The following is a 23,902-nucleotide window of genomic DNA, read 5'->3' as shown; positions in this document are numbered from 1 at the left end:
TTTTTTTTTCAATTTGCTCCTTTCTGAAGAGGTGGTGAGGAGTGATCTCTGAAGAAAAAAAAGGCATTGCAATGTGATTCAGTACATGCTCTGTCTCAGTTCTGCCCATTCATTTTTCCATGTGGATTATGAGATGCTGCCAGGAGAAGAAGCAGGTTTGTCTGCTGAGAACCATGAACCTTAAGCAGTACGAAGGAAATGAGGAAATAACTGTTAATTTACTCATCTTAAGATGGGAGATGAGGGGACAATATTGTCCCCATCTGTTTGAGATAGTTAAATAGTTAATTGAAAAATATCTGAATTGTATTTTTGGCTCATTTGTCATTATTGTGGGATTTTTTTGAGGCTCTTGAACTGGAATATGAATATTGTGATGCTCTGTTCTTCCTGGACCATCACAAGTCTTTGTTACAATGCATTTGACATCAGTAGAGCAATTGCATGCACTTCTAATTGTGCAGTAGGGGAGGGAGAACAAAAAGGACACAAGACACTGTTTTGCTGCTGTCTACTCTTTTAGGTGAGTTAAGGACTCAGTACTGTGACAGTTCAGAAAGACTTTACTAAGTGAAGTTTTTCTCCTGCTTCAGAGACTTAACTAACTTAGGTTTTCTCCAGCTCCAAAGTTCAGTGTTGCTTAATCAGTTCAATATGCAAGTCCAAGTCTTTAATTGAAAATGAAATTAAAGAAAAGTTTGTTGACTACTAATGTTAGCATAAGGCTAAGGCAGGAACGTATCGCTGGAAGTGTGGAGAAGTGAGTGTCCTTTTTGTAGCCTGTGTTGCCCAGAGCCTGGCGTGTCCTGCCACCCAAGGAAGGGGAGTAGGGGATACCAACTTCCCCAGCCTACTGACAATGCTTCCCGCCTCAGAGTGCGTGCATGCGGTTTTCCCAGCTTACTGCCTTTGCTTGGTAATTTAATCATTCCTGTGACCTCCCCAGTGCTTCTCATTTAGGCTAATGAACAAGAGACAACGTGGAAAGGAAGAGAAGGTTTTGGTGGAAGGAAAAGCTCTCTGATGTCAGAGGGAGTGGTCTAGCCCCCCGACGCATTTGTACTGGCAGATGAAAGCAGTGAATGCAGGGCTGGAGCTGTTTGAATGAACTACCTTGAGACATAAAGGGTTGTGACTTTTCCACAGGGGTGTGCAGGAAATGGTTTTGGAGTGCTGTGTATAGTGGAGCAACTACTGCACAAATAAGTGCATTATAAATGGGGTTATAAAGCCCTGGAAATGGTATGGCTCTTTCAGACCTTTAGCTGCAAGCTTCTGTGCACTGCTTTCTTTTCTCTGTGGAAATGTTGTTGTCTGTTTTGAGCTACATCTCTTAGGATAGCTAAGTTAGGTACCTAAACTAGAGGTCAAGCGCACATCTGTACCATTCATGATGTACACTAGAAGATCTGGGAAATGAGGGTATTTTATTGATTCCAGAGCTGCAAAATGTTAAGTGAGCCTTCCTTCTATTCTGGAGTTGGATAAGACAATCCATTGCATGACCTTGGTTGCCATGGCAGCAAGGTATCCATAGTTTAATTTCAGGGTGGAATAAGTAGAGGTATGTTTTTGTTTAACTGCAGCAGAGGTTATGGATATTTTGTCAATTCTAGTGCCACTTCAGTGACTGGGAGGAAAACAAAAACAAACAGGATTTCTACAGTCCTCTGTGCTTTAGCTGATGTCATCATACAGACAGTACTAAAAGATGGCAGCCTGTTCCATCGTGTCTCTTGCTTTCTAAAATCATTTCTTAACTAGAATCATGAGACTTGGTCATCCTCTGACAAGATATGTTCGGCATAGATGAAGCCCAGAAAAATTCTTACTGAAATAAAATTCCTAGAAGTAGAGGAGGCTTGAACTGCATGATGCGCTAAATTTAGTGGTGTGCTACATCTGTGTTACTTTTTGTAGAAACTGTTAAAGCTGAAGTTTTAGATTGATGAAAACTTACTGCCATCTCCTTCCAAATCCCATTTTTTAGGTGATAAGTCTCTTGTATTTTTGTGGTCTTGTGAAGACAGTTTCTACACTGATCAGAAGATTTGTGCAGGTGATATTTCAGTCCAGCTTGGTGTTGTTGGCTTCATCTTCTGTGCCTCTGGAGGAGAATTCTTTATTCCACTGTCAATAGAGACAGCACTTTTCATCTAAATTATAGTTGCAAGAGGATGGACTTGTTGATTTTAAGTATTTTTTTTCCTGTATTTTGCGAAGCAACAAGGCTGTCGTCTGTGTTCATCAATCTTTTTTTTTTTTTTTTTTTAATTACATTTTTGCTTGGACTAGTAGAATGATAAGGTTTTTCTAACTGCTATCCAAGAAGTTAACAAACTTTGCTTTGCCTTACTTTATCATAGCAGGGATCAATTTGGGCATGTTTGCCTGGTGCTGTTCTGGTCTCTAGTTGTCTAGCAATCTTCATTTAAGGAGTTTTTCTCTTTTGTTCACTGAGCCCTGTTTGGCTTCTTATAGTTGACGTCTGCTTTCAGAGAACAGTTATATTTTCCTTCTCTGGCAAAAATGCACCCCTGTCATATGGTTCATACTGCCATATTGGCTTCCGTAAGTTAAGAGTACTGAAACTAACAAACTTCCTGTGTTTGGTTGGTAATGTTCCACTGCTGAAATCACATTAGTTGATCAACTCAATATACTGTGTAAGTTTTTACACTCTGCTCAGCAGAGGAAATTGTTCATCTACAGGCTGTGCCATTTGTATCTTCTTCCATGAGAAGCTGTTTTTAGTCTTAGGAGATGTTTGGTGCTTAATGGACTGCACGTGCCCTACAAATTAGAATGTGCTAGAGTCTTGCTGTAGCAGTTTTGCACTGACTAATAACTTGTATTTTGAGAAAAATAATATAAAGTATCAGTGGTAAGCATTACTTCTAAATCAAAAACAATTAAGTAGATGAAAACTCAAAAAAACTGTTGGTTTAGGCTTAACTATGTTAGGCCTTCATTTTATGTGTTGAATGTTATGTTTATTAGAATTGCTCTGTGGTATTGTTTTTTCATCACCAAGCTTATCTGTTCATTGTCTTCATCATACGTCCATGGGGAGTGACCCGTGGTGGGGTGGGAGGGCCAGGGGAGCCACTGCTGCACAAAGGGTGGAGGTGCCCCATGGCAGGGAGCTGTGTCGGAGCGCAGAGGGACTGGGCAGGAGTGACGCAGATGGAGCGCTATGAACTGAGCACAGTGCCCATTGCATATTCCATATTCCCATGTGCTGCCTGGGGGAGAAGATAGAAGGGAATGGCTGGGGGGAGGATGGTTTTAATTTGCTTTTAGTTCCCACAGCTCTGTTCTGTTATTAATTGAAAATAAATTATATCAACCTCCCTACACTGAGTGTTTGGCCTGTGATGGTAAATGCATGTCTTCCTGTCTTTATTTCAACCTGTTTGCCTGTACTTCATTGTATTATTTCCCCTGGCTCTTCCGAGCAGTGAGAGAGCATTGTGGTGGAGCTCAGCTTGCAATCTGTGTGAAGCACCACAGCCAGTAATATAAAAGCCTTGTCATTTCCTTATTCAGCTATTGGAGCGCCTAACAAAGTTGCAGAGTAACTCTTGAGATTTTAATGAGGAGAGTCTAGCGACCAAATAAAAACATTCCCAGATCTAAATCCCTGCTTGTTGTCTGAGAGCCTGAATCCTGTTTGTTTGCTGTATGTAGCCTACTGCTGTCTTGGAAAGCATGTAAAATAACTTCTGGCATGGTTATCCAAGGAGAAGATAGCAGTGCTGCCAGCCAGGTGGAGAAAAATGGATTCAGGAAGTGATGAAACCTTACTAAAGGTTCTGCTCTTTCAAGTATTCTTGCAAAAGACCTGTTGCAATTTGCATGCACTCCACTCAGACTAGTTCCTTCCTTTTGTTTTAGCTGCTTTTCTCATCTCAGCTGTGTGCTTTGTTTCATTTGTGATGATTTTACTGATGTTAGCCCTACAGAGCAGCCCGTTGTCATCTTGCTTAGCCAATTTGAAAAGTATAGTTAATGGACAAATAATTCTAAAGCATCATGAAGTCTTGGGAGGTACTCTACCCTTGACAGTAACTGTCTGGAGACTGTTACCTTTTGTTACCTTTATGCATAAGTTAGCCCAGTTACACAGTATTTTTATTACCTGAGATCCTCTAAAGAGTTTTTCGATATTACAAAGAGAAAGTAAATAATATTATGCAGTTGTGCCATGAGTAAAAAAACAAGCTGTGGATATAATCACTGCACAAAGAACAGAGCTTTCATACTTAATGTTGAGAAGGGAGATTTTTTTTGCTGGAGATTGTTTTTTTTGTCCTTTTTGTTTTTTTTGTGCCTGTCTTCCTTCAGCTTCATGGAATGCTAGATACTACGCCACAACCACATCCTAAACTTCAGCTAGTGTCTTTTGAGTACTGAATTTGTCCAGTTCTCATCTTCGTATTATGAATATTTTTTCATGAAGTGTATTTCTTCCTTCTTTCCCTAGTATCTGACAAATCCTCATTATTCATATAATGTAATTTAGAACTGTAATGCTGATTTGCCAAAGTCCTGAGTTCTTGCAGCAATTCAGTTCCCAGTAGTAGAGCCCTTTGCATTGAAACAATCACCTGCAATGCTATTTTTTTCTTAAGTTTCCTATAAAAATCGACTGCGTATGTTTATGGCCTCATATACTGGCGCTCTGAGTTAAAACTTGGACAGATTAATTAACATAAGCTTTTTCTGTGTCTCACGTGGAAATTGATGGAAAGCAGGAAGGGTTAGTGGGGCAGTGGCTGATTTTTTGTATGTTTTTCCCCATTTCCTCAGACTGCCCTGTCAGTTAGTGCATCCAGTTTGTTGTCAAGGTTTCATATAGCAGTTCAAGAAGCAGAAGAAAGGATCAATGAACTTAAACCTTTGGGGAACTGTATAGCAGACACTGAAGAAGCAGGAACACTTCCAGTGGGATGAGGCAGAAATCTTCCAGGCAGGAGATCATGATGCACAGGAAGGGCAGCATATGAGGGCAGGCCTTGCCGAAAAGCATTTCAGAGGCATGCAAAATAAACAAAAAACAAAACAAAACAAACAAACAAACAAAAACCCTGCTGTCTCTACAGTTGGACTGTGCTTCAGTATTGCCACATTCTTACCATTCTTCTCCTTTCTGGAAAATGAATTCTGCTTTTTCTTACTGGCTGTTCGTGGAATGACCTGAGAGTGAACTCACAGTTTAACATTGACATAATTTTTTAAATTTTATGTATTTGGGGTGGGAAGAGGAGAAATATGTTGTTTTCATGTGCCTGAAGGATATGAAAAAGATATCGTACTTTTTTTTGAAGAGCTGAATAAAAGCTGTTAAAAACATCTCAGTTGAAACGTATTTGTCTGCAAAGGAAAGGAACACAACGAACGGTATTTCTTACAAAGTTATGTATGCAAAGGAACAAGCTGTATAACTAATGGTAATTTTTCTCTGATCTGTCTCATCTAATAAAAATCACGGTTGTCTTCAGTGGTGGTCTTGCATGCATGAGCATGGAATAAGTAGTTCGCGTAGGTAATCTGACCCATTCTGGCCCTTACTGGCAGTTTTGATCTTTTCTTGCTTATAAAATATGAACGATGATGAAATTAGTTAGATTGTACCTTGTTTTTCTGTCACTTGAAAATAGCATAAGCAAATTCCCTGCCTGCCTCAATATAGTAGAGTCTGTTACTTACACTTCTATTTAGTCAAGGAGGTGTTTCATATATCAATATGCAAAATGAATTTAAAGACATTGGATTCCTTTGCAGTATGAGTAAAGACCTTAATTGTCAGTATTGTTTATTTGGAAATATCATTTTGCTTTGACTGTACTTGAAAAAAACAGAGGAGAGATTTTAGCTGATTTTTTTGTTTGTTTGGCTGTTGTGCAGCAGACAGCAATTAAAGCTTTGATAATTTAAAGGGATAATATGCAAAATTTGGAAGTTTTCATGTTTGTACTTTAAAATTTTAATGTTGTTACGTCTTGAACTTCAAGCATAAACATTGTTGATGCCATTGCAAACTTTTTTCATGAGAGAGAAATCATTTCATGTCTGAAGTGTTTCTGAATTGTCACAGTATTGCTTGATATTCCTTTGATAGTATTACCATAATACAGAGATTCTAGGTAAATAGAAGTTTCTGACAAAATAGCAATTTATTTTATAATCTGTTATGTGGTTTTCCATGTTTTTCCTTTTTTCTTTTTTTCTTCCCCCCCCCCCTTTTTTTTTTTTTTTTTTTTTGAGTGTCTGTTTCATCTATTATGGTACCCAGGTTCTGTGGTAAGAGAGGAATTTTTTCATAGTGTTTCAGACCCAGCTATAAGAAAATCTATTTTATCTAGGGCACAGAAATCACTTTTGTCTGTTATATACGCCACACAGTCATTTGTTTTGTTTTTGGACCATGTGCATCATAACTTTTCACAGATGGCTGTTTAGTGGCAGAGCTGAGAGCTCATCTTTTTTTGTCCTTTCACAAACACCACTGTTGCCTTTCCTAATCAAGCACTAGGTTTTGTTTCTTCTTGGGCAAATGGGAGAAAGGAACATTCACTTGAGGTGCTTGTTCTCAAAATTTTAAATGGTGGTGATGCTAGGGTGCTTATTTGACGTTACCAAATAACTGAGAATCTGGACATTGATATTTGAGAGCCTTTTCCACCTAAAAAAGAACCGACATGATTTTTTGTTTTGCAAATTGTAAGATACATACCTAGAGGATGTTTACTGGGAAATGGCTTACACTAGCATTAGTATTTTGGATTCCAGTAAAGCAGGAAAATCGTACATTATGTTCAGAAAAAACCAGTTGATATTATCTGATATTTATGTAGCCTGCAGTTGCAAGCTGTCTTGCAGGCTTTCTTATCTCTAGTTCATACACGTAATGATTCCTACTAAGAAAACTAATCTTCTCTGGAAGGAGAATAACAGCAGAGAGAGGTAGGCAAATATTCTCAAAATGTCATGTAGTCAAAAGTATTTTAGGAAAACTCATCCAAATCCCTTAAAACCAATGTTCATTATATTGTAAGTGATTGGATACCTTAGACCAGTTGAAAAGACTTTGCTGAAGCAGAAGGCTCTTTTCCACATCAAAAGAGAAATGAAAAAAGAGCTCTCCCTTGTGTTTTTGTGCTTTGCTGCTGTGTTGGTGGGGGGAGGGTTGCAGATAGCCTGAAGGCTGTAAGCATGAAAATGGAGTAGAAGAATAGAAGCCATACAGAAATTGTATGTATTGAGTGTTTTTTTCTATTTTTTTTTTTATAAGAGAGATTATTTTTACTCCTACATAATTCTTTTCTTCGAAGATGTTACACAGCATCCTCAGAAAATTAGGTTTGTGTCAGTGTTTTCAGAGCACAGTGTACAGAGAGAAAATTGTGACCTACCTCATTTCTTAGGCGTAGTAGTTCTGTCATCGAACTGCTGTGTCACATGGACCTCTTCTACAGTTCTGAGTAACAACACTGATGTATGTTAGTTTCCATCTGAGGACCAGAGTCTTGTCACAGTATAGACTTGTAATTAACATCTGTCACTTTGTTAACTAAGCACACCAAAATAACTAGAACACTGGTACTACATGGATCTGCTAGGGTTTAGCAGCACTATGCTTTGCTCCTATGTCTAATGTTAGAGAACAGTTAAGTCTTAGGATTGTGGGAAACTTGTGAAAGTTTTGTGTAATTAGAGTTAACTTCTAATACCAGAATTTCTTTTGTATGTTCACTGGGAGGGGTGTACCTAAACATACTTGAAGATATGCTCCAGAAATATTGAAGAGAGAAAAATTCCAAATAATATGCCAAAAAAAAATTTTGGCAAATGTGCTGTCGTCATTTGTGGTTAAACTTACAGTGTTTGTACTTCCAAAAACGAAGATACTAAGCTATGACAGTGGTTAATATCTTATTTTGCTATTAAATTTAAGCTTATTTCTTCTTAGCTCCTGCAAGAAACGTGTTAGTTTTATTCTGTTCCATTTGCTAGTAGGTAGCTTGTTTTATGTTAAAAAATTGATTTACATTGAAATGAAAGTATGTAACCTTTTTCATTCTCTCCCAGATCCAGACGTTTAATGTTGAGGCACCATGCCAGACTGTGGAAGATTTAACGAGTGGGGTTGTGATGGCCCAGGTTCTTCAAAAAATGTAAGAAATTATTTAATTATTTACATGCATACAGATTTATTATTTATGAATGTGTTTGATGTAAATGTATTTTGATTCAGACTTGGCTGGTATTCTTTAAAGGCATGACTAATTCTTCGTTTAGACAGTACTTTAACATGGGACATGACAAATATACTTATCCATAGCTTTCAAATAACTATCTTAAAGGCCAAAAAAAGGGAAGTTTTGTTTTAGGAAGTCGTGAAGGCATTTATTCAAGTATAATCTTACTGAAAAGTGAATTGGGTTATAACTGAGGTCCCAAGTTACTGGTAATGTTAAAGTTAGTTTCACATGATAAAATGCAGTGATAAATTGAAGTAAGCTGTTGGTTTGATTGTATCCAGAGATAATACATTCTTGAAAGTAAATGGGGGAATAGTAGATGTTGCACTAGGTAGCGGTTTTGTTTCCTTGAACTCGAAGGTCAAATAGGTTTGAAATGCGTTAATTCAAGCCTCAGTCTAATCGAGATTGGAGACTGCGAATAATCATCTGAAGTGTAGCTGGATGTGTAGTGGTAATCCAGTATTAGCCATTTTCACAGAAACACAACTTCTTCAAACTTGGCATTAGCAGCGAAATCTTGCTAATCTTAATGAAATTGTAATCAAACAGATGTAAGAGGAAAAATACTTAGTTGAGAATCAGGGAATGTTTACCCTTCTCTCTGTATTACCAGTACTGCTTCCCTCTCTGTCACAAGAAAAATTACTACACAGAAGAAGAAAGAGCAAGACAGCCAGTTCACAGAGCTCATTTGGAGAAATCTTGCATTGAAGTTGAATAGAAGCAAACTGGGCCATGTCACTGGAAACAGATGTCATTTTCAGTGAACGCCTGAAAACTTAACCTTCAGTATGAAAATCCCCCATCAAGATAATTGTGAAAAGACAAATTTATTGTCTAGATAATGAGACGCAAACCCTCTTAAACTCTGTCATTCTTACTCATTGAGAGTAGTAGACTACTGTTCTTAAAAAGTGTGTTCCTTGAAGTTTGGCTATCCTTTAGCATGGCTGCCCCTTATTTTAGATTCTTCAGTAATGCATAAAAATAAAGGGAAATAGGGAGAATTTTAACAATTTTAAGTGCTTCTGTAAAAATTAATTCATCCTTAAAAAATGGTTGAGAGTTCCTCCTCAGAGTTATCTGTGAGTGAATCAGAGAATCATAGGATCACCAAGGTTGGAAAAGAGCTCTAGTCCAACTGTTCATCTATTACCAATATTTCCTACTAAGCCATGTCCCTCAGTACAAAATCTAATTGTTTTTTGAACGTCTCCAGGCCTGACCACTCTTTCTGAGAAGTTTTTCCTAGCATTCATCCTTAATCTCCCCTGGTGCAACTTCAGGCCATTCCCTCTTGTCCTATTGCAAGTTACATGGAAGAAGAGGCTGACTTCCACCTCACCACAGCCTCCCTTCAGGCAGTTGTAGAGAGCAGTAATGTCTTCCGAGCCTCCTCCAAACTGAACAATCCCAGCTCCTCAGCTTCTTCTCATAAGGCTTGTGCTCCAGACCTCTCACAGCTTCACTGCCCTTCTCTGAACACACTCCAGCACCTCAATGTCTTTCTTGTAGTGAGAGGCCTAAAATTAAACACAGTATTCAAGGTATGCCATTACCAGAGCTGAGCACAGGGGCTGATCACTTCTATTTTCCTGCTGGCAACACTATTTTTGATACAAACCATGATGCTGTCAGCATTCTTGACCACCCAAGTGCACTCCTGGAGCACTCATGTTCAGCCAAGCGTTGACTGATACTGCCAGGTCTGTTTGCTCTACAGTCTTCCAGCCATCTGCCACAAGCTCATAGCATTGTCTGGGGTTGTTGTTGCCGAAGTGCAGGACCCAGCACTTGGTAAGCAAATGCAGTCATTGATGAACTCAAATTGAATGAGGCGGAGTTCTAATGAAATCCGAAAGGCGTTGGCCTTATCTGGTTGTCTGGATATACTTCCGTAGGAGAGTAAGGATGGCTTTGTTCTTGAAATTTTTAAGATTTACTTGAAAACTTTGAGTGTCTAACCTCTCTATTGGTTTTTTTTTTGTTGTTTGTTTGTTTGTTTAACCTGCACTTTAGTGGAAAGGGTGTCCATCGATACTTACAAGAACAGGCAATGTTCCAACAAGTTGAAGTTGGCACTAGTTTATGTTGAGGATGTTTCAGAGAATTAAAAAAAAAATAACAAACCATACCTTGTATCAGCTGTTGAGAAGGGGGCTTGATTCATGTTTTTCCTCAATACTTTTACCGAGGTAGTAGCCTGTGTTTGTAAGTAGAGACCATTCTGCAGAAATGTCAGCTCATATAGCAGAATTTTCTGCATAAATTTACTCTAAGAGGCTGCATGAAGAAGAGGGAATTACTCAGAGGGAGTAGCTCAGAAGCTATTCAAGAGCATAGTGTGCAGCATCATATGGCAGAACTGTGATTTATGTAAGCAAGCATGAGTGTTTTACTTACAGATTCTGACGTTAATAAACAGGTCTTGGTGAAAACAGTGAAAGACACTTTCTTTGTTTTTATTGTAAAACCTTTATGTTTGAATTTCACGTTAGAGTGTGAATGAAAGGAATTCTCCTGTGCTAATGGAGAAGAATTCATCTGTTTCCTACTGTCCACTGATATCCCCAGAAAAGCAAAATTTTCTTTTTATCCCATTCTGAAAACTGTTCAGTGTTCCTCTTCTTTTAGTATTTTGATTGTAGTCTGTGCGTTGTATGCCTCTTACTGAATTATTCATTTGTGATATTACACATTGCAGCATGCTGTGTATGTTTTGACACATGTGAAATACAAAAACCATGCTTTTATATGCTCTTTCTAGAGGGATCTTTTCAGTAAACAGATACTTCTTAAAGCAGTTTGCCGCACCACTGTTAAAGTGAGTAATAATCAGGTGTTATGCTCAGTGGGCTGGTTTTCTTGTCTTTCAAAGAATATTTCTGTCTCTGACATCTATGATTTCGAGAGATGGTTGCTTAAATAAAGGAAAATTTGCATACAAAATAAGTTGGATGTGGTAGAGCACTGCTACAAGTGGCATCACATGAAGTGGTAACACTATTGGCAACAGCATAAGTATCTTCTGCTCTAAAGAAAAGTCCCAATTACCTGCAGTGCTGTTGAGAGGGTAAGCAGCAATCAGTTGATACACAAATGCTTTTATAAATTTGGTAAGTTATCTAGTGCAGCAGATTCCCCAACTTTGGATATAGGTTCAAGAAACTTCTCTGTTCAAAGTGCTGAATACAAGCACATAATCTCAAAGAAACAGTGGTGCTCCAGTGAGTTTTCAGCTTCCTTGTTTAGTACAGTATATCTTCACACGGAACTGGTAGACTTTCTTATCTTGGCTGCTCAGTTCTCTGCTATAAATTTCTGTATTTGCTTGGGTGATGTTTTTTCAAACATTGTTGTAAGAAATGACAGCATCTTTCCCTATGATGTGACAAAGGGAGCTCGAGAGCTCCGAATATGATTGACTCATGATTACCAAAGTTTCAGCAGAGGAAGACTTGTTTGCAACTAAAGTGGTGAATGAGCTAGCAAAGCTTTGGGAAAAGTGTCTGGAAACCTTTTTATAAAAAAGTATTTCTAGAAATTTTAATGGGTACTTTTGGTTACAGATGGTTAATTTTATTGGTTCAATATGGAGAAAAGTACTGCTGTTAATGTTGATTCTGAACCATAACAGGAATTCTGAGGGCAGAACTAAAATTATAAAAACACACATGGAATAATTCTGAGGTGATGCATACATGAGAAAAGGGGTGATCATTCTAAATTTCCTTGATTGTTGGTGCCAACCTGGCAAAATGTTTTTGTACTATGCATCTGATTACTATGTAACATGGATTAAAATGAGGGAGTTGATGACACTGTTCTTACTGCTGTTGTGATATAGAATGGGTTGCTTACCAGGTTCTGGACTTTGGGTTCTCCATGAGAGTATCCATTAAAATTAAAAACCGAAGACATCTGTGGAAAACGGCTACCACACTTACTTCAGATGTAATTGCCAGGGATCTTCTCCAAGTTTGTCTGATGATTTAAGAGTGTAGGCAGCACAAAGCCTCATTAAGAAAGTAAGCACATTTGCATGTGTTACTTTAATTGCAGTAGTAACTGGCAATATTTTTTCATTTGCTGTTGATGTACAGACATCCAGAGCTGGAGGTGATAATAAAATATTGTGATTCTTCCTCTGTTATGTCCTTATTATTGAGGATGGAGTATGTAGCATTGTCCTGCTAGTCACTCAGTAGGATTCTGCTTGCAGACAATTCTTTATGCTTATAAAAGTAATTATTTACAGTTAAAATGGTAAATCAAGAATTTGATATATTCATGGCACTCTGGTGTTGAAGCAGCTGAAATTTGTGACCAACTATAATCAATAAAATAATGAGATATAGTCCTTAAGAAGGACCCAGTGATCCTTTTTTTTTTTTTTTTCTTTTTTTTTTTTTTTTGCTGGTGAGGCACAGATACCTGCTTTCTTACAGAGCTGGGTAAACATTTGTTAGCTGTTGGTCTCTGAGCACAGCCTGCTTGTGATTGGCAGAGTACTAATCCAAAATACATTAGAGTCCTTTTTGAACACCAGAGTTCCAGTCGAAGCAGTTCAAACAGGTCTGTGTGTTTTCAGCTCACAAGTTTTTTTCAAATGATCTTTTTGTAATTGGAAAATTAAGCAAATAAAGACCTTTTGCAAAGTGATAAGTTTATTTAATGTAAAACATGAACATGAACTTTTCTCATCTCTGGTTGATCCAGTATGTATTGAGTTAATTTCGTGCTTAGACTTACTGGTCTCTGAGGGCAGAGAGGTCATTCAAAAGGTATTTGGAAAATGTCTACTTCAAAACAGATGAAACTCTGGATAAGACATTGTTTTTTCTGTTTCATGCTTTTAGGTTTTGTTGTCTGTGCTAGAACTGTACTGTTTTCGAATAGGAGCAATTTGGAGTCATTGATTTAACTAGTAATTCCTTTCTTCCAGCTATACATTTGCAGATGGTATGTCAGAGGAAAAGATGTATGTCATGATCTTCACCAGAGTCTGTAAAAGAATGTAAAAATAATAGTTGAAATGTGTCAGTAAAGAAATGTTGCTGTTTATGATTTCTCTCCACTGGAGTATGTTGATGGAATATTTAAAGACCTTGGTACATTGTGAAGAAGACATTGTGTAGAAAATAGAATACAGAAGAGGTGATGAATCAGGAGCAAGATACGTCTTCAAACTGGGCCCTAATATAGTCACTGATACAGTTGCTGATCTGCTGCATATATGATCGTATGATCGCAGAGATGTTGTTTGAATGTCCAGGCTTGCCTTTTTTTTTTTTTTTTTTTTTCTCATGCCATCTTGCCCCTAAAAAGAAAAAATAAAAAAGGGTTCAGTGTAGAACCCTTTTATCTTTGAAGGATACAGCTGTAAATCTAATAGTACTTTGCAGCAAGTGCAGCATTGTAATTCCAGAAGTTAAAATACTTGCTGTGAGACTCTAATCTTGTTTACCACACTGACTCTTAAGTCTTATTCTTAAAAAAAAAAAAAAAAAAAAAAAAAAAAAAAGGAAAAGAAAAAGGGAAAAAAAAAAGTTTTCTTCCCTAGCTCTTTCATTTTTTTGTCTGAAATATGGGTTTTTCCTTACTAGGGGCAGGAGACTCCTATGAATTGCCTTGAACAAACAGCTAAGAGGAAGTGCCTGTAGGGAAGGAAGGAAATTTATGGAAATAAAAATATACTTTACAAGCAGTTGGCATTCTTCTTTTCTCTGTCTGTATCTTGATTACATTGTCAAGAGTGCAGACAGCAGAAAAACTGATTTAAAAAAAAAAAAAAAGGCATTCACAAAATTATTAGCCAAGGGTTACTGTGGAAAGAGATTTGCAAAAACTGATAGTATGTATTAAATTAAATAATAGAGAAGTGTATTCTTGATAGAAAAGACTTAACTCTGGAGGTGCTTTTAAACTGTTCAGTGTATGTGTAGAGCATACATTGTACATTCTCAGGCTTTCCATTTAGAAGGAGAGGATTTACAATCAGAATAGAGCTGTAGGAATCTGTAATATGTGAGAAATAAGTATTTTTGTACGCTTGAAGCAATGCAAACAAGCTCTACTCCAGTGCCAGCTGAGAAATAAGAGGAAGAACTTACAGATAGGGAGAACTGATGAAATGCACTCCAAGTCCAGCAGCTTCTTCCAAAGCATGACCTACTCATGGCACACAAATGGAGCTGTGCTGCGGAGCAGTAGGGGTGGTCTTTGTATAGGCCATATATAGAATGCACAGGTAGGCAGACATTTGGGTAACCTCAGTGTGCGATAGGAGCTTAATTGCTAAGGTATATTCCTAGTTTCTGGAACTGTTTTTAACAAATACTCTACTTTTTGTATTTCAGAGACCCAGTGTACTTTGATGAAAACTGGTTAAACAGGATCAAAACAGAAGTAGGAGATAACTGGAGGTTAAAGGTATTTTACTTATTTTGCTTCTCAAATCTGCATTTCAGTTCTTAATACAGTACTGTGTTTTAATAAAAGCATTTTTTTTTAGATTTAAGATGTTGCTTCATCATACGTTGAATTTAGGATGGCTTTTATTGTACTTATTTTTTTACGCTGATGTAGCTTTGCACAGTTGAGCGAAGAAAACATTTTGAATTTGTAAGTTTGTTTCAGTAATGTAAAAGAAAAAATATTAAAATAAACTTCATGCTTAAGTTAACATTTGAAAAACACAAAAATATGAAAGTTTTTTTTACTATTAAGTGTGAAAGTAACTTTTCTTTAAAAAAAAAAAAAAAAGCTCTGAGAAACAACTGCAGAAAATAGCAGACCGGTAATCGATTGATTTAAATAAAAATGAGAAAATGTTATTTTATTTTACTTTGCACAGCAACTGAATTTTAGGAGAGGAGATGATACTTTTGTGTGTGTGCGTGTGTATGTGTGTGTTGTTTTGTTTGTAAGTCAGTGTGCAGCGTTCCACAGCCTATTTGCTAGGTCATTTGTATTACTTGGTATTTGAGTCTTACAGTCAATAGAATTTACATTGGTGAAGCTTTGCAGTGTTTGGTATAAAACCTGAAAAACATAGTTTTATGTGTGGATATTAGTCTTGTTTCTGGCTGGATTTGTCCATAGAATAATGCATGTACCTTTCTGAGTTGCCATTTCTAGCCTGATTTCTTTCTGATTTTTTTTTTTTCCCTGTTAGATGGAGTTTGCCATAAATACTTTTCTTTTTTTCCTGGCTTCTCAAGAGCCCTTCTAAACATCTGGGAAAGGGCTGCAACTGTGAAATGCTCTAGCGCTTACAGGCTTATCAACATTGTTGGGCTGAACAGAGGGGAGAGGCACTGGCAAGAGCTGCCTGAGGAAGGGATGAAGAGTATTGCTGCATGTGTGTTGTCAGTAAACTTGTCAGTAAACTTGTCAGTGTGGTTCCTTCTGCCTGGCCAGTAATTTGCATGTCTGTACTCTAGAATGGTTTATCTAACAGGGTGTGGAACTGCAAGTGAACATCTGATAACAAGGTTTAACTCTTCCCTAACATCATTCTGTGGCTTTCTAAGGAATATTAAAATTTTGGCTGTGAAGTTTGGAGAAAAATGGTTTGAGAACCGCTCACTATAAGAGCATTTCAGTTGGTTTAAGATAGTGCAGCTTCTCTAACTCTTCGAGGGAGGCTGAGGAAGATTTTTTCTTAATCATCTACTAATGTAGCAGGTTCTAAATCTTAGCAGGTGTGAACATAGCAGAAAGACCAGGCAATCATTCAATCAAACTTTACTGTGTGACTGAAATCCGCGTAAACATCATCTCAAATTTCAGTTCATTGCTGATATCATTCCTTCTTGTTATTCATATTTCCGTGTAAATAAGAACTGAAGATTGATTATGCTTCTTCATTCAAATAAGAGTATACTACAGCTTTTTTTGCACAGGTTTTTCATATTCCATTTCCCCAACCATGAATAATATTAAATGTTATGAGTATTGTTTTAATTCCCAATTTTTAACCATAAAAGTAATGCCATATTTTGTCAGCTGTTCTTCTTTATATGTAAACAGTAGTTTAGTTCTTCAGCTGTTCATGTGTCAGTGACTCGTAGCCTTGCTCGCAGGAGCTTTTTTTAATCTGTAAACTCCTGCTGGTTTGTCACTAGTCTTTAAATGTAGACATCATGTTTTTGTGTGCTTCCTTAATGTAATTTACCTTAATATTTTAAGAAGCATATGAAAAATTCTTACTGGGTTAACTCAGTACCTTGCAAGTAGGGATAATGAGACAAAGTATATTCTTACTGCTAAGCATGGTTGCTCTCTGCTTCCAAAACTGCATGGTATAATAGTCATAGTATTATGCTCTCAGTATTATGAAGTGTATAAAGGAGCCAGTCTAGTAGAGGAAATAGGCTTAAAACAAAATGTGTGTGTAATTCTACATCATAAAACAGTGATAAGGTGGGCTGTATCATTCTGCATAAGGCTCTCCTATCCACTTTGAATAGAGGCATTAAGGAAATGATGTAGTCTAACTCTCAGATGGAGGTCCATCTATGTGAAATGTTAGAATTCTGGGGCTTGCAAAGTAGGCAGCAGTCAGCTAGCATTCTATGTATTATAGCTGACCGGATCTCTCTATCTACTGTGTTTATACAGAAGCAGCTTGTCCAATATTTGGGGTTAAAATTTCTGGGGAACAGCATGCATCAATGCAGTTCTGCAGTTTTGTTTTTTTTTTTTGTGTAACCAAAACCCCTTCCTGTTCTAACTGCAGTTTTATGTATTTGTTAAATATATATATATATATTATATATATATATATATATATATATATAATACTTTTTACTATATATATTTATATATATACTATATATATTTATATATATATTATATATATATTTATATATATATATTATATATATATATTATATATTATATATAATATATATTATATATAATATATATTATATATATATTTATATATTATATTTATATATATATTACTATATATATATATTATTATATAATAATATATATTATATATAATATATATATATATATATATATATATAATATAATAATATATTATATATATAATATATATATATATATATATATACTATATATATTTATATATATATTATATATATAATACTATATATATTATTATATATATATATATAAAGAGATATATATATATCTCTATAATATATATATATATATATATATAATATATTTATATATTAATATATATATATATAATAAAATAATATATATATATATTATTATATAATAATATATATATATATTAATATATATATATATTTATATATATAATATATATATATATATCTCTATAAGAGATATATATATATATATATATATATATATATATCTCTTTCCTGATATGTATCAGGAAAAGCTGAATGTTTTAGTATGGCTGGAGATGAAACTGTGTACGGATTAGTATTTCATACTGAAGAGGATACCATTTTGAAGACAAAACAGTATTCACTGAAACTACAGAACTGCATAGAATATAAATCTGTTGCAAAAAAAATTTTGCAGGAATGAAGAACCAAGAATAGTTCCGCTTCAAATAGTACAGAAATATCAGTAACAGAACAGAAATTTTAACCAGTAACTGTTTCATACATACGTGTCAGTTTTTTTTTTTTTTCTTTTTTGGTAATTACTGAATATATTATTTGACTGAACTGTAGGAAAACCTCCCCCTTTCCGTTCCCTGTGGGCCGTGCCTGCCTTGGAATAAGCAGAAAATACTTTGTTGTGCATGGTCTCTGACTTTGTCTTCCAGTCTTTTGCTTTAAGCATTCAGACTGCAGCATCAGTTTAAAATACAATTTTATCCATGTTTCCAGCAGTAAGCTGAATTTGACTTCTGAATAGCATGCTCAAATGATTTGCTAGATTTTCTGCAATGAGTACAGTTTGAATGCCTTGTATTCAATAGAATATTGCAAAATAGAATCATCAGTGAAATTCGAGTGCTGGGTGTTTAGTGCTGTAATCCAACTAACCTGATCTACAAGGTTTATCTTTGACTCCCTGCAGTAGTAGAATTATGGTTGTACTGAATTATTCCACAATACAAGCTAGGACAACTGGTATAGTTATGGAAGCTAGCTTTCTGTGTACAGTTGTCCTGATACTTTCATGTTCTCTGTAAGAAAGGGAGCACTTCTTCATGAGCAGCCTTTTTAGTTTTTTGTTGTGTTTCTATTTTTCTTCTGATAAAGATAGAATGTGCTGTCATGTCTGTCATATGAGTGTGCTTCTACGTGAAAAGAGTGGGGATTATAGACATACTTAAAAGACAGCTTTTATTTCTGTGGAAAAGATAATAAGCAAAAGATAATAAGCAATAAGATACATTTTTCTCTGTTCTTTCTTTCTATTCTTTTTTTCCCTCCCCCCTTAACTCAAGGATGTTCTTGTATCTGTTCTTGTGATTTCCTTTCTCACAAAACAGCAGGAGGGGGATAACCCATGATGCTAATTGCACAGTCTCTCTCTGGGCCCCACTTATAACAGAGAAGAGACAGAATGCAGTTTAAGGCAGAAACTTAATGTGGTGGAAACTATGCATACACTTTTTTTTTATATGCAACCAGGGAGTTTAGTCAGATTTCTGTAGCTGAATGATTAAGAATTCTCTTGCCACTGTAAGTCTGCCCTAGTAACACTTCTAGAGGTTATAAGGTTGTTGATTATAAACTATGTGAGGGGAAATTCCTCTGTGCATAATTATCCAGGAGAGATACTGTAGAACAGCATCTCAGAACACTGGGATTCCCATTTAGACACTTCGTACAGAAACGTACAAGGATAGATTAATTTACATGGAGTCTTCACTATAAACAGAATTTCAGACATATGTATGTTAAAAGGATAAATACAAACTTAGGAACAAGCTGTCAAAATACTAAAGAGTAAATGGGAGGTTAAATAACACCTGACTACTTTTTGTCAGTAATCACAAGCTGAACAGCATTTCCACTGTCCATACATTAGACTTTTCTTGTGTTGGTCAGCTATACTCCAAAGGAGAGAAATCTAGGCATATTATCCTTACAGACCTTCAATTTGGAATCAATGTGTAAGTTGGAGATCAGTAAAAATAATAATTTCATATGACAGGTGAGAAGAAAACCATTTCCACCATTACCCACCTCACAAACTTATGCCTTGCAGTGTCAGATTATGTGTTTTCTTTAGTAACCTTGAGGGAAATCATATCTGCTTTCATTCTAGTCAGTTTATCAGGTTAATACTGCAGAGTAAGGGTTGGTCTCATATAGCATATAATAACTATGTAATGCTGTACAACAGCCAACATGGCTGTCACTGACTGGTCAGTGATCACTGAACATGAGGAATGTCAACACAAATCTGCAGTGGATATTAGTGAAATCGGTTAGGTTGCTGATGGAACCAAATAGGGATCCCATGTGCTTGTGAGCTCATCTCCAAAGAATTGTAAGACACTTTATAGTGTCGATCTGTATTGGAAATAGTATCTGTTGTGTTCTGCTATTGCATGATTTAATAGTCTGTGTTAACGAGTTGTATTATTCTTCTTTGTCCTTAAGAAAAAAAAGAGGAAAAAAGAAAAACTTACAAACCATCACTTGCTAGAATTCTAGAATTAATAATCTTTAACGCTTTCCTTTGCTTTTCTCTGTTACATCTGCTGTGCATTTTCACTCATCTCTGTTTGAAATCTTTCTTGTAAGAGATTATGCTATGGCCTGGCAAGTGTTAAAGGATTGTCCGAGTTGAATCTCAAAACAGAAGGCGTTTGTGGTGGTTTGCTGCGATTCTCTGCCTCTGGCAGTAGGACCATCTAAGTGTATTCACTGCATACAAGTAAAATGAAATCAAAAGAGAGAACTCCCCTAGCAGTACTGAAGATCATTGTTAAGTTCAAGCCAGTCTATAAAGAAGCTCTTTTAGCTTTATAACTGTCTGATTGTCTGCCTGATACAAAGTTGATGTAGTTAACTCCTGAAAGCAAATTCTCTTGATACTCTTGATTGAATAAAGTGGGACCTCAAATACAATATTTTTTTCATTTTGTTTTCTTTTTCTGAAGATGCTGTCATATACAGTAGTATTCATGACAGATTTTGATCAATACTGATCTTGTTACATCATCACAGAATTAAGCTCTATGAAATAAATATAGAGGAAGATAAAATGTCTTAAGCTTAAAGCATTAATTCAAACAAAGCTCACAGGAAAAGGGGAAGGCAAGTATTTTCTAGGCTAGGACATTCCATTTTGTTTCTCATTTCTGGGATTATGTTCAAGTTCAAGGTTCCTCACAATGTTCTCTTCGGTAAACTGGACTTAAATTCTACAACATGGCCCTTGGGTTTCTGTGGCACTTTCTGCAGCAGACTCAGGTAAACTACATACTGGAAGATTTTAATGAATCAAGTTTGAAAATTATTATGCCAATCAGTGCCGTATTCATTATGGTGATTTGATATAAAAATTAAATGATTTGTATTTCTTTAAAATCTTAAATCTATTGTGGACTTTGGTTGTAATTGTTCATAGCCCTGGAGATCTGGCTATGATTTCTTTGGTGCTAGTAGATGTTTTGTGTTATCATGTGTAGCCTATTTCTTTCTCCATAGAAAATATGTTTTGTTTCAGTCATCTCATTTTGTCTAACTGTTGAATGTTGAAGTGTTGAGTTTGTCCCTAGACTTCAGTATCATGCCTCCAAACTGTGTTCCATAGTGTTTTCTCAGATTTTTTGGAAGGTAGATTCAATCCACTGACAGAACTTCTTTATTGGATATTTCCAGAATATATTCAAGAATATAGAAGTAATTGCAGTTGAGGTTTGATATGTTTTCATTTTTCTTCCTCCGTTACAGTCTCACAGTTTGGTACTATGGGTACTGTTGTCAGCAAGAGTAGTTTGTGAATCCTAATTCTTATGCTGCTCATGTCTAAGATAAGATGAATAGAATTGGGATGTGATTATTCAGTTCTTTAGCCACCGTCTCATTTCCGCTCAGTCTTTACAGAACCTGTTTGTAGACTTCCTATCATAGGAAATAATGCACTGCTTCTTTTAGTTGAATTTCTTGTTTATATAGTTGGACATTCTTGGAATCTATACAGATTACTTTCGAAAAATACGTATTTTTTTAAACATCACTTATGAGATCAATTGTCAGTTTTTATGGCTTTCTTCACAATCTCCAGTACTTGATCTAACTGGGTTTTTGCCAAAAAGAGAGTGAAAGCCTTCAATACTGGAGAAGTGTAGCATAGATTCTGTACAGCAAGAGATATTTAACTGATGCCATTGGTTTTGCAGATGGAACAGAAGCTATCTTTGTATGACTCTGGAGGCATTGCTGAGAAGTGTAAATTTTGCCTTGATACTGTAAGGCAGACATTTGATTGGAAGGAACTGCGTTCAAAGGAGAAACAAACACAAATTAAAGAACTGGAGGAATAATTAATGAGAACATTAATAAATTAGGCTTACATATGTTCTAAACAAAGGTATTGAGCAGTAACTGATACTCGTTTGGAAGGAGGGATTTACCTCTACATAAGTAGATCACGGAATACTTTAAGAAAAGAAAGAGGATTTTTTTTCAATTTACAGAAAAATATATATATATATTAAGATAACCAAGTATTCAAAAGAAGATTCATGCTTTAGAATCTAAAGACTAAGACTCTGTGTTATTTTTCCTAAACTTATATATGTTATATATATTCATAAAGATTTGTGTCAGTCTGATCACAAGAGAATACTGCGTAATTTCCTTAATTCTAACTTAAGACGTTTAGACAGAATTTTATCATGCAAAGAGATGATTGTACAATTCTTTTGCATGATTGTTCTGTGATTGCCTCTCATGATTCTGTCTCTGTGATTTGTTGTCTGCATTTATTGCATTTTCTTCTTCTTCTTGACAAATAGGTAAGCAACCTGAAAAAAATTTTAAAAGGGATATTGGATTACAACCATGAGGTAAGAACAGTTCAATGTAATTTTTGTGTTCTTTCTGTTACATACTTAATTTAGTTTGGTTAATGATAAACTATATTATGGATGCATTGAGTTCTGACTTTATCTTTCAAAATGTTTGATATACATTGTGTGTCATTGCCTCTCCTGTAACCCTGCTTTATCTGCCACCTTAAGAGCTTTCAGAGAAATCTGACTTGGAAATATTGTCATAAAACAGTAGATGTCTTTGACTCTTCCAATGTTGGTCTTAAAAAGTACTTCAGATATCTCTGTATCAGTTAGAGACTACCTCTTGTGGTTGTTTTTTTTTTTTTTTTTTTTCCTTGAGGAGGGAAAGGAAAGAATATTTGTAGTATCAGCTTGCATTACAGTTGTTAATGAAATATTTTAATCCTGAGATAGTGGAGTCAGCCCATTGTGTTCTTTATTAGCAAAGTCAGAATGAATTGCTTCTGAGAAGAAACAATAAAATATTTTTCAGTGGTGAATTTTCAGTTAAATTTTGCTTTTAGCTTCAGTGATATTTTAAAGCAAATTGTTCAATACAGACTGCAATGTAAAATCCCTAATTTATACATTCAAAAATAAAGAAAAATCCACTGTTAGCTATCTGTAAATACTTTGGTGAGGAAGGTATTAGTTAAAAAACATAAGTCTTTAAAAATTAACAGATTTTGAGAGAGAGAAGTTAGGTTGATAAGTTCATATACAGGCTCTAAATTAGTTTTGAAAAATTGGTTGTGTGATAAGATGACCTTTGCTGGCTGCCAGGTACCCACCAGGCTGCTCTTACTACTCCCCCTACCCAGAAGAGCAAGGGGAAAAAATACCATGAAAAAAGCTAATAGTTTGAGATAAGGAGGAGATCACTCAGCAATTACCATCACAGTCAAACAGGCTCATCTTGGCTAAAATTAGTGTGATTTATTACCAATTAGTAACAGTGTTGAGCGGTGAGAACGAAGAGGAAACCGAAAGTAATTTCTTCCTGTCTCCTCGCTTCCTGGGCTCTACTTCTGTCTCAGTTCTATGTTCCCCTGCCCTAACAGGCATAGAGGCATAGGAGTTGGAGTCGTGGTCAGTCCATGATGCTCTGCCCTATTACGAGCTTCTTCCTCCTCATGCTTTTCATCTGCTTCAGCCTGGTGTGCCTCTCACACCATGTGGACTCCTGTGAGCCACTGTTCTTCAAAATCTGCTACAGCATGGGTCCATTCCAGACAGTGCAGGTCTCAGGAAGCAAAGTGCTCACAGCAGATCACTTTAGGAAGAACGAAATAAGTTCTTTGTTACAGAAACTTAATATTACTATGTCAAAGTGATGTCAGTTTCTTTTTGTGTGATGGGAAGACAGGATGATTAAGTTCTTGAAAACTTTACTGCTTCATTAGGTCACCAACTTTTGACCTGATTTAGATTAAGTTCTCAAAGTAGGTTTGACACATTTGAAGGTTTGACTAGATTTTTTGTTTGCTTTTTTTCTGCCGATGCAATGTTGGTAGTGATACTGGAGACAATCTGGATTTTACAGTAAATCCTTTGTCTTCGTTAACCTGATTTCCTCCTCCTATCAGGCGCCTTCTCCACAGCGTACATCTTAACGTGAACATATATGAATTTTGTCTGATGTAAA

At 36.0% G+C, this 23,902-nt stretch overlaps 1 protein-coding gene across 3 annotated transcripts in view; it reads left to right on the top strand.

The window, feature by feature from the left end:
• Positions 1-23,902, top strand: part of HOOK3 (hook microtubule tethering protein 3) — an 81,855-nt gene that overhangs the window by 5,413 nt on the left and 52,540 nt on the right. For 2 of the 3 annotated variants that reach the window (XM_085213803.1, XM_085213804.1), the window contains exons 2-4: positions 8,095-8,180; positions 14,630-14,702; positions 22,219-22,269. In XM_085213803.1, the coding sequence (XP_085069929.1) occupies positions 8,095-8,180; positions 14,630-14,702; positions 22,219-22,269 (210 nt within the window). Of the gene's footprint in view, positions 1-8,094; positions 8,181-14,629; positions 14,703-20,573; positions 20,669-22,218; positions 22,270-23,902 lie in introns of those variants that run through there. The other variant, XM_085213805.1, reaches the window with a different exon arrangement.

This window comes from Meleagris gallopavo, chromosome Z, assembly GCF_905368555.1.
Source record: "Meleagris gallopavo chromosome Z, MGAL_WU_HG_1.1, whole genome shotgun sequence".
Classification (NCBI taxonomy): Eukaryota; Metazoa; Chordata; class Aves; order Galliformes; family Phasianidae; genus Meleagris; species Meleagris gallopavo.
Note: the sequence above shows the minus strand (reverse complement) of the source record. Positions and strands in the feature narration are given on the sequence as shown.